We start from the raw sequence: 17,042 nt of genomic DNA on the forward strand, positions 1-17,042 counted from the left end.
CCCTAAAATTCCCTGTGTGTAAAATATTTAGTACATTATGAAATAATTATCATAAACTGGATTATCTACTGGAATTTTTCCTATCCATGCTGGTCCTATCCTATGATAATGCAATAATCAAGATTGCATTCGAAAAAGTAAGCTTGTTAAGTAATTGTAAATATTAAAAAGTTTGGGTTAATTGAAATCTTAATATGGTAGTTGCTATATTATTTTCCTAATAGAATTTCAGTGAAATATTACTCCTCATCTAACGTACGTGATTTCAGTATGGTAACAATGACAGTTAATTTTTACTAACTATTGAAATCATAAACCTGGAAATAGTCCAGTAATAGTTCATAGTAAAAAGGAAAATAGTTTTATTAGTCATGATTGTATAATTATTTTATCGATATTCTGTGTCAAATAATCTCATCTTCTTTTCTTAGGGCAAAAATAATCAAAAACAATTTTTACCTGAATGTGAAACATGACAGAAAGAAGCCGAGTAGAATTTGGGAAAAATTTCAGAGATATATCAGTAGCACTAATCAATACATAAGTGGATCTATTGCAGAGCTTCAGAAGTGGAGAAGCGGTAAAATCAGTTTTTTGCTATTTTTTTTCCACTTTAAACTTTCATTCTTTCCAATGAAGAAAGATCTTAAGGTTTAAAGTTGAACCTAAGAAAATCTTAAAATTACGACTGATAGAACCCACTCTACTTTTTGATTTCACAAACATTCGTTTCAAACTTTTTGGCAATTTTTGTTATTTGTTAAAAGCGAAAAATTAGCGGAATAATTATTTTATTGTTAGTAGTTATCAAGAAATATTAAGCTGTAATATAAGTTATAAGCGTAAGGTACTTTAGCTGTGATTTCTTAGGCAAAAAAAGAGTTAACATAATGAGTAAATAATATATCCACACTGAAAAAAAAATGAGACTATGAGAAAAAAATTATCAGAAATATGATAAAATTTACCTGGTTTCTTGATTTATTGGATCACTAGGATAGAAGGGTTAATAGTGAAGGAAATTGGCAGGATTGATAATGAATTATAATTATATATTATGTGGTAAAATTTGATAATTTTATCATGATTTTTATGAGCATGTCATCAAAATTATTTATTCGGTTAAATTTACTTTTCAGTTCTTTTTTTTTTTAAACTAAATGTACTAAGAACTATAATTTTCAAAACCAGCGTTTTTAGAAAATCGTTATATGTGAACGGAAAAAATTAACAAATGAATGGTTAAATTTAGGTTTCATTAACCAGAATTATTTCTTTTAAATAAAAAAAGCAAAAAATTTCGATATTATACAGTACAGTAATTTAATCTGAATTTTTATTCAACGTGCACTTAATTTAAATTACATATATTTTTGTTTTTTGCTTGTGGACAATGCTTTTATCACAACAAAGCAGACTCAAATATATGTTTTAAGCGAATTATTGCAAAACGAATTGGAGAATGCATTCACTTAAATTAGATAAACATGTATTTTTGCCTTACACACGAAGACATTGCTTTTATTAAAAAAAATAGAAATTCAGAAAGTAAAACAAAAAAGTTTATTAAATATAAGAATATTAGCAATTATTATACTTTCATAATTATATAGTTATATATTTTTAATTAAATTTAAAAAAATTCAAAGTGCAAAAAATACTGTTAGAGGATGTTTCTTTAATTAATAAAAGTAAAACACCGGGAGTAAGAAAATTCTATTGAATAATAAGTTAATTATTCTATTAAATACTTAATACTAATTATTAACTTCCATTAAATAATAAATTAACTATTCTATTAAAAATTAATACTAATTATTAACTTCTATTAAGTAATAAATTAATTATTCTATTAAAAAATTAATTCTAATTATTAACTTCTATTAAATAATAAATAATTTTTTTTAATTGTAATTATTAACTTCAATTAATTCTTATTTATTCTAAAAAATTAATTCTAATTATTAACTTCTATTAAATAATAAATAATTTTTTTCAATCCATATTATTAAATATCAAAATCTGCCAATCTTTAATACAAGGATAAAATTCAACCCGTTGCCCAAATATTTTAAAAATCATTTTTTTGCGTAGTGCGATTCGAACGTTATTCTGCACAATTTATTTATCTTTATCAAGTTTTTGGTGTAATTTAAGAGGTTAAAATGATAACTATTCTTTTTTTTTCCCTTCAAAATTCTTTATAACTGCAGTCGATGAATTTACTGAGCTTAAAATGCTAAAATGTATGACGTTAAAAACACTTACAAACAGTGATGAATTCCTAATAAGCATTGAAGAAAAATTCACCACACATTTTTTTTTTCTAAATTAGCTCAAAGTTTTAAAAAAGTTTATCCAATTACAAAATATTAAAAAAAAATGTCTTATTTCTAGGAAAAGCTGTTCCTGCGGAAGAATGGATTCCTTTTATTAATTGTAATGAAAATTCCTTCTCTGATTCATATTTAACGGATACATCTCTAATGGATACATCATTTATAGATACTTCTGACATTGTGCATTCAGTTCACGAACAATCAAACTCTCAAATTTTGTCTGATTCATCATTCCTCGATACTTTCAATCTTAGTTTGAATGAGTCATTCACTATTCCCGATTATGAAGATGGGAATAGTTTACAAAGTCAGATTGAAATCATGAAACGACAACAGGTTTGTGCAGCGGTTTTTGACTTTTTTTAAACTTAAGAATGGTAGTAATTTTACAAATAGAACACACGGTTGCCACAGGCGACTAAAATGCGAGAATTTGCTACTATTTTTGCCTGAGGAGACTTTTGCAACTTTTTTTTCCTGAAAAGGCTAAAAAAAAACAACTATTTTCAGGAAAAGGACACTTGGGAGATTTTTCTTTGCTCCTAGCAATTTTTTTCCCACTTTTCTTTTTTAAGCATAAATTGGGTAGACAACCTGCTACCCGCGGAAACTTCTGAACGCAATGATTTCTTTTTTCTTATAAAATAAAAAATGCTGAAAATGTTGTATTGCAAACTTGAGTTATCACTTTTCAATGTGCTCAATTTGCACTCGGTCGCCTTTTCAGCTGTTTTTGCTACGGAATTCTGCATGATTTTAAGAAACCCAATTTCTAATACGATATTAAGATGTGTGGATTTCGAGTTTGAATAATAACTTTTCACAATAGATATATGTATACATGAAATTTTTTTGGAGTGGAACCTGTCTAAATTGACCACCCTCGGGACCAAGTCAAATGGTCACTATATAGAGGTGGTCACTTTATAAAGACTCTTAAAAAGGACTCCTTAAAAAAAACTTATAAAAAATGGTCATCTTACTCAGGTGCTCACATTACCCAGGTGGTCACTTTTACTGGTTCCCCTGTATATATTTTTTTAATGTAGTAATTATTAGTGTTTATTTATCGGTAAACATACTAATTTTTCTGATATAAAAATTAGTGCTAGAGCACTAACGTTTATATAAAAATTATTATATTTGCCAGCAACTTGACTAAATGGATCATGGCATATGACAACTAAGTCATTTAATAAAATTTTAGCCGCATTGAAAATTTTTTGTTCTTGTTTAGGTTTTTGTTCTTATTCATAGCTTTTGCCAACTATTTTCATGCTTTAGGCTACTAAAAGCAACTGTTTTATTCATTTTTTTTCTGTGGCAACCTTGAAAACACTGAAATTTATATTTAGATGCTTCTATTTTAATTGAATTGGTAAATTTTTTTTTTACATTTTCCTGTTTATTGATACCGTTTTCTAAATATCAGTAGCTTTGTTTAAATCTGTTTTAATGTTAGTTGAGATGTATTTTAATGTCCTCATGGAATAAAATAACTTTTAATTTTGCATTAAAAATCGAATGCGTATTTCATCAATTAAAAAATACTTTTCACTCAAGAAGAACTTTGTCACTTACAGAAAGTTGAAACAAAAATATGACTTAAGTAAATGAAATATAATTGATTTAATAATCAAATCCTGTTTAAAGGCAATTTAAAAGCAGTAAGTATAAAAGAAAAATATTACATAAAAATTGCTATTATTTGCAAATTTGTAGTTATATTTGTAGTCTGTATAAAAACATTGCAAAAGTATTAAAATTTGGTTTAACGATGAAAATTTTACAGTAAATTTACTGACAGCTGACAAAGAAACTTAGAATTTTTGCCTTCGAATTATACTGTAGATGTCCCCCCCCCCAAAAAAAAAGTTATTATGAAACGTTAATGAATCTAAAATATTAATATATTTGCATAATATTGTAGTTTACTTTTATATTGAATTAAATCTAACTTATTGCCTCTAAAGTTAGCCAATCTAACTGTGAAAAGGTCAGAGAAATTCCTAATAAACAGAAGAAATGGTTAGTATAAGATTTATAATTGTCTGTAGATTAATTTACATCATCAGACAATCCATCAGCGAGTTCCTTCTAAATCTAACAACCACGGTATATTTTTTTAACAATACCATATCTATAAATAACAAAAACACATTTTCACTTCACACTCACTAGAATTACCTAATATCATTAATATTTTATAAAATACACCAGATTTGAGCTCAGAATTATCGGTTTTGAAAGTTTGTCTCGCAGAATAAGCTGTAGTAAGCAGCTGTATATTTTCTAACAGGGTGTAAAGCAGGTCAAGAGCTCGAGCTTGTTGTTTACAATATCTCGCGCACAACAATAACACCATCTCATACATTGATAATGATTATTATGTATTTTAATCTTCAACGAAGTTTTTATGACCAAAATTGTCTGCTTATATTTTTTTTTAGCTTCTAAACACAATTATTTCATATGATTATTATTGGGCAATTTAACAGTAAAATAGTGGAAGACATTTGTGAACATCATAGGGAAGAAATAATAAATTTAGATATAAGAGATAACAAACTGGAATTTTCTAAGAGAAAAAAAATGCTTATTTTAATCTTCATAGATTTCATTACTTGATTTGCATGTTAGTCACATATTTTGTTTCGCATTTTAGCTCCAATCCCCACATATTGAGTGTAAGCCTACTGAAAGTGCAATAGCAGATGACATTGAAGAACAATCTAATGAAGAAATGGTGCGTAATTGATAGCTTTATTAAGTAGTTTAGATATAATAAAAGATAACAGCCAAGCATTTTCTAAAAGAAAAGCATTGCTTCTACCTAAACTTAATTTTCCTCACCAAATTTGCATTGCTTTTACTTTTAGTAGTTTTTATCACAAAATTTGCATAGTTTTCATATGTTTTTTATTTATTTATTTTAGCTCCCATTCCCACATATTGAGTGTAAACCTGAAAGTGAAATAGCAGATGACATTAAAGAACAATCTGATGAAGAAATGGTGCGTAATTGATAGCTATTTTCTAAAAGAAAGGCATTGTTTCTACCTTAACTTAATTTTCTTCACCAAATTTGCATTGCTTTTACTTTTAGTAGTTTTTATCACAAAATTTGCATAGTATTCATATATTTTTTATTTATTTATTTTAGCTTCCATCCCCACTTATTGAGTGTAAGCCTATTGAAAGTGCTATAGTAGAAGACATTAAAGAACAATCTGATGAAGAAATGGTACGTAATTGATAGCTTTATTAAATAGTTTAGATATAAAAAAAGACATCAAGCAGGCATTTTCTAAAAGAAAAGCATTGTTTCTACCTAAACTTAATTTTCCTCACTAAATTTGCATTGCTTTTACTTTTGGTAGTTTTTATCACAAAATTTGCATGGTTTTCATATATTTTTTATTTATTTATTTTAGCTCCCATTACCACATATTGAGTGTAAGCCTGAAAGTGTAATAGTAGATGATATTAAAGAACATTCTGATGAAGAAACGGTGCGTAATTGATATCTTTATTAATTAGTTTAGATATAATAAAAGATAACAAGCAAGCATTTTCTAAAAGAAAACATTGTTTCTACCTTAACTTAATTTCCCTCACCAATTTTGCATTGCTTTTACTTTTAATAGTTTTCATCGCAAAATTTGCATAGTATTCATATATCTTTACTTTATTTATTTTAGCTTCCATCCACACTTATTGAGTGTAAGCGTACTGAAAGTGAAATAGTAGATGATATTAAAGAACAATCTGATGAAGAAACGGTGCGTAATTGATAGCTTTAATAATTAGTTTAGATAAAATAAAAGATAACAAGCAAGCATTTTCTAAAAGAAAACATTGTTTCTACCTTAACTTAATTTCCCTCACCAATTTTGCATTGCTTTTATTTTTAATAGTTCTCATCGCAAAATTTGCATAGTATTCATATATCTTTACTTTATTTATTTTAGCTTCCATCCCCACTTATTGAGTGTAAGCCTACTGAAAGTGTAATAGTAGATGATATTAAAGAACAATCTGATGAAGAAATGGTGCGTTGATAGCTTTTATAATTAGTTTAGATATAATAAAAGATAACAAGCAAGCATTTTCTAAAAGAAAACATTGTTTCTACCTTAACTTAATTTCCCTCACCAATTTTGCATTGCTTTTATTTTTAATAGTTCTCATCACAAAATTTGCATAGTATTCATATATTTTTACTTTATTTATTTTAGCTTCCATCCCCACTTATTGAGTGTAAGCCTACTGAAAGTGTAATAGTAGATGATATTAAAGAACAATCTGAAGAAGAAATGGTGCGTTGATAGCTTTTATAATTAGTTTAGATATAATAAAAGATAATAAGCAAGCATTTTCTAAAAGAAAACATTGTTTCTACCTTAACTTAATGTCCCTCACCAATTTTGCTTTGCTTTTACTTTTAATAGTTTTCATCACAAAATTTGCATGGGTGTCATATATTTTAATTTATTTATTTTAGCTCCAATCCCCACAAACTGAGTGTAAGCCTATTGAAAGTGCGATAGTCGATGACATTAAGGAACAATCTGAAGAAGAAATGGTGCGTTGATAGCTTTTATAATTAGTTTAGATATAATAAAAGATAACAAGCAAGCATTTTCTAAAAGAAAACATTGTTTCTACCTTAACTTAATTTCCCTCACCAATTTTGCTTTGCTTTTACTTTTAATAGTTTTCATCACAAAATTTGCATGGGTGTCATATATTTTAATTTATTTATTTTAGCTCCAATCTCCACAAACTGAGTGTAAGCCTACTGAAAGTGCGATAGTCGATGACATTAAGGAACAATCTGATGAAGAAATGGTGCGTTGATAGCTTTATTAATTAGTTTAGATATAATAAAAGATAACAGGCAAGCATTTTCTAAAAGAAAACATTGTTTTTACCTTAACTTAATTTCCCTCACCAATTTTGCATTGCTTTTACTTTTAATAGTTTTTAACACAAAACTTGGATAGTTGTCATATATTTTATTTGCTTATTTTAGCTCATTTTAGCTTATTTTGCTTATTTAAGCTTACTGAAAGTGAAATAGTGGAAGACATTAAAGAACAATCTGATGAAGAGATGGTGCGGGATTGATGGTTTTATTATTAAGTTTAAACGCAATAAGAGATAACAAGCGAACATTCTCTGAAATAAAAGCATTGCCTTTATCTTTAACATAATTTTCATCACAAAATTTGCATAGTCATCATATATTTTTATTTATTTATATATTTTGGCATCATGCCTGCCCATCCATGGAAATTCTATCCAAAAGATGGGGATCATGCCTGTTATTCCTTGGAAATTCAAACCTGAATTTGGGGTAGAGAATAATAAAAATAGATATGATCATGTAAGTGTATGGTTATGAAAAAGTTAAATGAATAACTAACTGAAATTTTCTGGAAAAAGAAATTACGTGCTTTTCTGAAATGATTTTACACTTTGATTTTGGATTAGATTTTAAAATTATATTAGATTCCGTTTAACCTCACCTACTTAAAATTTATTTAAGGTGGGAATGGTCCTACATTACAAAGATTGTAAGAACTATTACGAAAATTTTATATATTTCTTGAACTAATAATAAACAGTTCAAAATTTAAACGTTAACAATTTTACATTCAAATTTATAATTATTTAATTATGTTGTTATTTAACTATGTTAATTATTAATATGTTAATTTTTAAAATTATTTTGCTCTTATACTTAGATTATTAGTACAAGTTTTGAAATTATGATTTACATTGTTCCAATTTCATTCATGAAAAATCCAAGTTTAAATATTTGCATTTCAGTTTTTACCAGAACAGAGACTAAACGGTTATATAAGAATAGGTTTTATATCAAAGGTGTCACTCTTCAGTTCTAGGGACTGAAATCAGTCTCGAGTAAAAAAAATCAGTGGACTAAATTTCATCAATTAATATTTTTCCGTTTGTTTTTTAAATTAAAATCGCCTTTTTTTTCCTTTAAAATTTAGCAAATATCTTCTGTTAAAAATATAATACATTTTAATGAAAGCATTGTTATTTTTCATAATTATTGCTAAATAATCAGGTAATGATGTCACGCCGAAATGAAAAAATGGGAATAATACTACTATTACACAAGTATTCAAAAACATAATAGTTTATTCACAAAATGAGGGTCTATAAACAATGCCTCAGTGCTTGCTTGCTTACACAAAATTTGTACCATTGTTGTGCCTAAATTTGCTTCAGTTTTCATTTGACCCCAATGTTTTTAAATGTTGATCAAAGTTAAAATAAAGTCATTTTTTGAAAAAGTAAATGAATAGAGAAAAACCAAATATAACTGTGAAGCAAAAAATGAGTAGAGATATGAATAGCTTCATGAAAAAATATAGTGGTTTATTATAGTGGTTAGTGGTTACTTTAGTGTGGTTTATTATTCAGTAATTGGTGCAAAAAGATGTATAGGGTTAGCTGTTATTTTTATCTCTGTAGCTGTAAAAAAATTAATTAATAAAATGAGAAAATTTTTTGAAAAATTATATTTTAATACATGTGTCATTATCATAGAAAGGTACATTTTTGCGCCAGTAAGCTATAAATTCGGTAAACAACGTTAAGTCGGGTTAATTTGTCAAAAAATAAGTCCAGTATTAAAATTTGATGCTATGCTATTACGCATTTTTCGTTATATGCGTTAAAAACCTTTTTTTTGTGAATAGTGGTGAGCTAGATCTGAAATTGTTTAAAAATTCAGCTTTGATTAAAGAGAAAACTTTGCTTTATAAATGACATATTCAAGGAGAAACTGCATTAGATATACAATTTGAATAATCCAGTAAATTCGTTAAAAATGGGCGAAATTATCCAATTTAAAATTTATGCTTCATATTTTCAAGATCCCTTATGAATATTTCATAAGTGTAAATGTCTAATGTTTATTATTATTATTTTTTGTGTGAATATTTTTACCACATCTCAGAAAAATTAATTTCGGATGTTTTTTTCCTGTTTTCATTCTCAAATATTTTAGCTAAGCAAGCTAAGAATAGAGAAGAGAAAGACATTAAAAAAAATTTAATAATGAAACGGTGCGTATTTAGCTTAGGAGTCAATGTATTAGTTTTTTTCTATGGTTTCACATAGCTGCCAAATTCTACTAGAAATACTTTTACTAGTGGTCTCACAATCTCTTCTGATAATATGGCATATCTGCCAAACTAGCTAGCAATACTTATGGAAGCGTATGGGATCTAAACGATTTTCTATGAAGTGAAAATTAGAGAGGACAACTTACATCTGCAACGGATTTCACCGGTTTCTTCTTAGTTTTGAACTTTCCGTCAATAATATATATCTTAGAAAACGCACCGAGAATTTCAAATTGTCCCTAAAAATTGAAATTTTTTTTCTAGTCAGGTAATTGTTTGTTTCAGAGATTCAACCGTTATTGCTAAACTTTTAGGAATTCAATTCCAAACTTGAAATTTGCAAAAGTGTAAATTTTTTGATCATAGCAGATTTGATCATTTAATTTGAAAACAAGGAGGTCTTTATTTCTCACGTATTGCTCAGACTACTCTTTTTCTCAAAAATATGCAAATCGCAAACCGCTTTCCCCCTTTAGGTACTTGCATGATATTTAAACGACTCTCCAATTTATATAAACAATTTTCGCTGTGTAATTCCTTCTCACAAATATATTCTGGTATTTAGATTTATGAGTTTAATGTAATAATTTATAGTCAGAGTACTTATGTAAATAATTTTTTTTCCCGTAGACTGAACTGAAGGAAGAGTTAGAGTTTCACAAAAAACAGACTATAACCCTTCATCAAAGCTTGGAAAGAGTTACTCAGGAGTTAAAATCACAAAGGGATATATCTGATGAGTTGTCCAGTGCTTTGAAAATGGAAAGAAAGAAAAATATGTTAGAAGAAGCCCACAGAAAGAATTACCTACAAGAAATAAATAATTTCAAGGAAGTTAGGAATAATATTTTAGAGCTTTTGGCCAGGGAAAACGCTAAGAATATTGACTTTCAAACACTCAGATCTTTGAAAGAAATCAAGCCATCACATATTGAGAAGTTGGAACCTATCACTGTAGAGGATCTAAAAGCAACATTACGAGCAGAAAATATGCAAAATCGTATTTCTGAGTTATCTGCTCGATTCGAAAGTTTGTCAGAGAGCTGCTTGCAGCGAAATCGAAAACACGCTTCAAGAGATTCCGTAAATGAAAAAATTTCATTATTGCAAGCAGAAATTGTCAGCTTAGAGAAGAACCAAGGAACTAACGAGCAGACATTGAACGAACGTATTGCAGAAAAAATACAGAAAGTTAACGTGGAGGGTTTTAATGAGCTATTGCTTGATGATTCCATTCAAAGCTGTGATTTGAAGTCGAGGGGGCACTATATTCACCTGTCGCAAAAGTATGATCAGCAAAAGCAAAAAACTGCAGAAGTTATTGCAGAAAGAGATGCAGCTAAGGAATCGTTAATTTCGTTAGAAAAGGAAGTACGCAATTTAAGCGAACGACACGATACTGAAAAGCAGGCTTTAAATGCAGAGATTGACAAAATGTCTCGTGATATAGAGCGATTGAATCTCGAACTAAGAAAAGAACTTTACATTAAATGTGAGCATAATTCCAATCTTGATGGACTTAAGAAAGAGGTTAAAGATGCATCCAAAACAGTGAGAATATTGAGCGATAAAATCTGCGTGTTGGAAAATGATTTGGACATGGAAAGAAATCGTAGTAAAGAAGACACTGCTCGAATGGAAATAATTCTTCTGGAAAAGGCGAATACTATAAACGTATTGGTGACGAGATTATGCTGTTTGGAGCAGGAAAATCGAACTCTAATCGAAGAGTTACAAAAAACGCATTATTGTAAGCAAATGCTGCAAGAAGAATCTGATAATGTTCTAACGATTCTAAAGAATTTCTCTAACAGGTCTCATTATGAAGGTGAAAGTCTTTGTGGTAACGAAATGGTTAACTCAGAGCCAATGCTCCTTAATGAAGATCATTGCGACCTTGTGAACGCAAATTTCAATGAAATATCTTCATTTGAATTGTCACTGCGTATAAAGTTGGTTACTGAGCTTAAGCGTTTGTTTTATGAGTGTGAAAATATTGCAGCTCTTCAGGGATCCCCTTCTTCGAAAAACCCGGATGATTCTTTCGATGGTAAAGAGTCTCTTAAAGATGCAATAGAATATTTCCAGGACTGTGCAGAAAGCGATAGTGTTTTGCAGAACATTAACATACACGAAATCTCAACTTCTGAATTGTTCTTAATGAGCAATTCTCTTGAGCATGTTGACAGTTTGGAAACTCTTCCCGGTGTTCCGTTGGATTATGCTGAGTCTATGGAAGTTGCAAACATCAGTGAAGGAATTACGGGAAATTATCAAATTGAAGAGAATGTGATCATCACGGAACAGACCGGTGTGGAAGGGCATTCTTAAGGAATTTTATGCCCGGTTGTATAGCATTTAAGCGGACTTTTTACCTTTCGTAGTTTTTCAAAAGTGGAATATAAACTTGAAATTAAATTTAATGTGATACTCATGTAATAAATTTCTTTATATTTCGTGTTCAATCTTTTGAATTGTGCCTTTCTTCACATGTTTGTATTTTTGTTGATTTTTTTATAGCATTTCCTTTATTTGTGATTTTTATTTCAATTTTCATTTCCTCACATTTTTGTCCCTTCCTTTAGTCCTGTTTTAATATTTTTCATTCTAAGAGAATTTTGCTTTCAAATAAATTTTTTTCCTTAAAAATGCACGTGACTTTTGCAATTTACCTTGATATCTTTAAATATGCTTCAATAAAAACACTTATGTTAAACAGAGCTTCTTAAGATTGAAATAATTTGTTTTGGGGCAACTGACAATTCTTCTACTTCAAGAATATTAAAAAAATATTGAATAATCAGGACTCAAAGTTGTCCATAAATGTCTTTAATTAAACATTTCGATTACTGTTCTGAAATTTTATGTGATTTTCCAAATTTTTGTTGAAGTTAACAGGAAGAATAAATATTATTTATCTAAAAAAGAATCAAAGATTATATTATATGCCATGAAACAAAGTAAGTAATAAAATGACAGCTTCACAGCTCGTCAAGTACGATATTAATCTACTTCCAGTGTTAGAGACACTTGATTTGGTGGCATATATACTATAAAGGCGTTCGATGCGGGAGCTCTTATCTCTCATACTTACAGATACCATACTGTTTTTAACTAGAGAATCATTGTATTTTGCTTCTATAATTGCTCACATTAGAAAATCAGCATCCTTAAATTGTTCTTAAGTTTGATGGCAGTTTTTATTTTTTGGGCTACCAGTTCAGATAATGAATGCAACGCAATTCTGATGTTCTTGAATATATTTTGATCAGGTATTATTTCTAAATTACATATTTATTTTAATTAGTAACTTATTTTTTTTACTAAATTTATATATACGTATAACGGTTTATAATATTCTTCATAACGAAAGCTAAAATTAAATATGTTTTTAAGGAAGTTATTTTTCCTTTTAAGGTCAATTTTGATGGGCTTGTTTTAAACCTTTTTTCTCATTTTAGGGCATTTTATGAACATTTTTAGAATATCCTAGCCCTGGCTGTTATCATTACTTTTATTTAGTTTTTAACAAATTGTTGCAATTGTAACTAATGCGCTAATGATCACCTACAATTGTATCAAAGACACTAATGGTCATCTATTGCCAACAAAAGGATTCAGTTCGATTTTTATTCTTTCTGGATTAACGGTCGTTAAGGTATTAAGATTTTTCTGATTGAGTTTGGTCCATCCTATATTAAATATAAAAGTCATCTCAATGCATTAATTTGTACAATCCTGAAGAGTTATTAAATTTTTTTAGAAAAGTTAATGTAAACTAACCAGTGAAGGAACGCTTAAGCTTCGCTTGCCTTTTAAAAAGTCATATTAATTTCAAAATTCGCTATTTTAGTTAAATGACAGTGTCAACATATTTGTTACTAATTGCAAATCATGTAAAAAAAAATTGTAGAGAGCTTACATAATATTGTTTTAAAGTTTTGGAGGCTCAAATAACAAGTAGNTTAGATGTTTCTTTATTTCGCGTCATCACTAATCTCACTCTACTCACTTTTGATTTCCACTTATTTAGACATTCCACTTATTTTGATTCGATTAAAAAAAAACTTTTGAATCAATCATATTATTGTCTATTTTAAATAATTTTAAAATTTTTAATTTTGCTTCATTTTTATAAAAATAATATAAATCAGCCATATTTCCTATAAAAATGGTTTTAACAAAAATGATTTGTTAAAAATGGTTTTATCTAATTCATATGAAATTTTTCTCATTAAAAGTTGGAAATTTCCTATGAATGTAAATTACAAAAAGCAATCAATGAGCAAAAAAGAAAAAAAAATAAGAAAGGAGCACTTGTTCCTTCACTGGTTTTTCATCGTTTGGTGATCCAGTGAATAAGCACCCTCTTATCTCAGTACTTAATTATACTATGATGCTTAAAAAAAATAAAGCGTAACTTCAATAACTATATTTAGAATTCTCTTTTTCACAGTGAGAAAAATAAAACTATTGCATGCAATTAATTCCACTTCACACATATAAAAACAAGCACTCACCTTATCGTTTTTTTCAAAGAAGTACGATGTTGCAGAGATAATAGCAAATTCAAAAAATTTTGCAGAGAAGTCTATTAAACCGGGTAATCCAAAACATTGCTAGTAGACTTCCTATTGTTTGGCAGTAAGCTATTGTTACCAATCAATCTAAAGAAAAACTTTCAAATTCTTATTTTTAAGCAATATATATGAAATGTTCCTTTTCTGGGTAGTGTTCCTTCGTTCTTTCTTTTTCTAATCATTGTAAGTCATGATAGCTCAATCAATGAATAAGTCATTGAACTGTCATAGTGTGAAACTAGATTTTGATCCCTAGTTTCGGGCTGCTTCAGATGGATGGACATACTGGAGTATGGAATATTCCATATGGAATATATAGAATTTATCACGTATCCAACGTAACTGAGTTTTCCAGTAAATTACTGTATTTTTTTTAGTTTCTCCTGGTCTACTGGTTTAATAAAAATTCTCCTGGTTTTTGTATATTTTTGAAAATTCCCTACAAATAAGCAAGTTTCCTAAAAAAAATCCCTATTGGAAGGGAATTTTTGTACATATGATTGCTTGCTTGTATATCTGAGTATTACTAATATATAATGAAGCGAGTCTCATTTATGGAAATGAGTTTGAAATTTTCTTTGTTCTAAAATGTTCAGTTTATTTTTATTCAGAACTCCCTTTCTGAATTAAATAAATAATCTTAATTGTTTCTTACGAATTAAATGTCTATTATTATTCGAAATTATGAGTAAACGTAATTTATAGCTTTTCAAGCATATTTAATGCCAATAATGATCAAAAAATATTGCAGTTTTTCTATTTTGGATGTCTATAAAAATCCCTAAAATTCCCTATGCGTAATATATTTAGTACATTATGCAACAATTTTCATGAAATTTATATTATTTCATAAAATTTACTGAATTTGTTCCTACCTATGTTGGCAGCTATGGATGGGTGTCAACTTGTCTGGGAAGTGAAAGTAGTCTGTGTAAAATGCTGACCACAGTCGCAATCACGACGTTGGTCATTAAGTTCTCAAACTTTAGTTTCCAAGTTCCTCTTGGCGAAACTTAGGATGTTGTGGGAATGTCTCACTTTCTTAAACACATTTGACGAATTAGTATCGTTTTATTGTAATACTATATCTAGCCATGCCTCGACAACAGTGTCACTGTAATTTATTTTCCGTGAAATTAAGACCATGGATTAGAATCCTTCTTGCTGTTGGACTAACAGCAAGAGGTTTAAGTGGTTTTATTCTACATGTAACTTAAAGGCAGTTTAGTTTCTTGAAAAAGTTTTCCACGAAAGCTAGTTTCTCGCGAAAGATCCCTTGTCTCCTAGGTTGAGTTCAGAATTACAAGCCAGTCTAGTTAAATGATAGCCGTGTACCAAAATGTGTGTTAGCTGTTCATCACTGGTTATAAAACGGGTAAACCTCATATATACTAATTAATTCATGTTATGCAGGCTATATGAACAAGGAATAAAAACTATATACTCAAACAAGTGTACAGTGTGATAAAAAAAAACGTTTCACCCTGAATAACTTTTAATCTAATTATCGGATCTTCATGTTCTAAGACTCAATCTAAATGGTTCAAGGGAGTGACCTCAAATATGCGAAATAATTTGTGCAGACGATATTTTAAGTTACTAAATCGGACACAAAAATGTTCTTTCTCTCAATATAAACATGCCTTTTTTTTCTCAGCGTATTCGTATTTCTAACCCTTAGAATATAGGAGGTAACCGTATTCAGAAAAATATGGTCCCCACAGTTTATTCAGGAGAGTTCCAAAGTTGTCCTTAATTTCCTTATTAAAATAAGAAAGTATACTTAACTGTTGCTAGTGTGCCAAATGTTTAATAATTAAATTGAACGTTTCAATAAATATTCTAAAATTTTTATGATTTTCCAACTTTTTTTTTCTTTTTTGAAGTTAACAGGAAGAAAAAGTATTATTCATCTAAAAAAAAATTGAAGAAAGTTTTAAATTCAAAAATTATGCTTGTTATATGTCATGAAAAGGTAAATATCAAAATCTTCATAGCGCATCAAGTACGACATTGATCTTACTTCCATTATTAGAGACGATAACCCTTGCATTGGGGGCATGAAAGCATTCAACGATGGAGAAATATATAACCCTCTACATCCTCGTCATCACTTTATTATACTCTAATATTTTCAACAAGATAATCCTTGTAGTTTGCTACGACTTAAAGATTTTCCATATTTAGACTATTTTCTCTCCCTTTTTTATATAAAAAAATTGCGTAACTCCTAAAAAAAACTGAGATTTTTAAAAAAAATTTTTTTCCTCGCTTGAATCTGGAGAATTAGCATTCCTAAATTGTCCTTAATTTTAGAGGTAATTTTGTTAGAGGCTAGAATTAAGAGGCTTCCTGTCCTACCTTAATGTTAATTTTATTTTTTGCTTATTTTGCCATGGAAACTTTTTAAGCTAATTTAAAAAAAAAAAAAATTTCCCATGACTATAAAATTCGTTTATTCAAGGATAATTCCATGCAAAAAATAAAAGTAAATATTTGTTATTTTATTTAATGTTGGCCGTACTAATTTTGAACTGTAAGGTGTGAAGTTTTTCACATCATTTTAGAGTACGTAATTTAACGTGGGAAAATACAAAATTAGAGTGAAATCGGTCAAATAGTTCCTGAGAAATAAATTTGAAAGAAGTCGTATATGAAAGAAATTTATTTCTCAGAAGCTATTCTACCATTTTTTCTCAAATTTTGTATTTTGACATGTAATATTACGTACTTTAAAATGGTGTAGAAAATTTTAAGCCTAACAATTAAAAAAATTTTCGACTATTATTAATTAAAATAGTAAAAAACAATAAGTATTAACTAAAAGTTATTTTTTGTTTGAGTTACCTTTGAATAAATAAATTTTATAGTTATGTGTACAAGTTTTTCAATTCGCTTAAGAGGTTCTCGGAATATGATAAGGAGCGCAAAAAGTGAAATTAACAAAAAATGATCCAAAC

At 28.5% G+C, this 17,042-nt stretch overlaps 1 protein-coding gene across 35 annotated transcripts in view; it reads left to right on the top strand.

Moving 5' to 3' along the window:
• The window catches only part of LOC107453060 (kinesin heavy chain), a 31,588-nt gene extending 19,621 nt beyond the window's left edge, over nucleotides 1-11,967 (top strand). For 4 of the 35 annotated variants that reach the window (XM_071180975.1, XM_043048467.2, XM_043048476.2 and 1 more), the window contains 12 exons: nucleotides 432-580; nucleotides 2,398-2,675; nucleotides 5,005-5,085; nucleotides 5,276-5,353; nucleotides 5,503-5,583; nucleotides 5,774-5,851; nucleotides 6,041-6,121; nucleotides 6,311-6,391; nucleotides 6,578-6,658; nucleotides 6,844-6,924; nucleotides 7,110-7,190; nucleotides 10,133-11,967. In XM_071180975.1, coding sequence (XP_071037076.1) covers nucleotides 432-580; nucleotides 2,398-2,675; nucleotides 5,005-5,085; nucleotides 5,276-5,353; nucleotides 5,503-5,583; nucleotides 5,774-5,851; nucleotides 6,041-6,121; nucleotides 6,311-6,391; nucleotides 6,578-6,658; nucleotides 6,844-6,924; nucleotides 7,110-7,190; nucleotides 10,133-11,833 — 2,851 coding nt within the window. In that variant the 3' untranslated portion in view covers nucleotides 11,834-11,967. The remainder of the gene's footprint in view (nucleotides 1-431; nucleotides 581-2,397; nucleotides 2,676-5,004; nucleotides 5,086-5,275; nucleotides 5,354-5,502; nucleotides 5,584-5,773; nucleotides 5,852-6,040; nucleotides 6,122-6,310; nucleotides 6,392-6,577; nucleotides 6,659-6,843; nucleotides 6,925-7,109; nucleotides 7,191-10,132) is intronic. The other 31 variants (XM_043048475.2, XM_071180974.1, XM_043048471.2 and 28 more) reach the window with 31 other exon arrangements.
• The last annotated feature ends 5,075 nt before the right edge of the window (nucleotides 11,968-17,042 follow it).

Source organism: Parasteatoda tepidariorum, chromosome 5 (assembly GCF_043381705.1).
Source record: "Parasteatoda tepidariorum isolate YZ-2023 chromosome 5, CAS_Ptep_4.0, whole genome shotgun sequence".
NCBI classification, from domain to species: domain Eukaryota; kingdom Metazoa; phylum Arthropoda; class Arachnida; order Araneae; family Theridiidae; genus Parasteatoda; species Parasteatoda tepidariorum.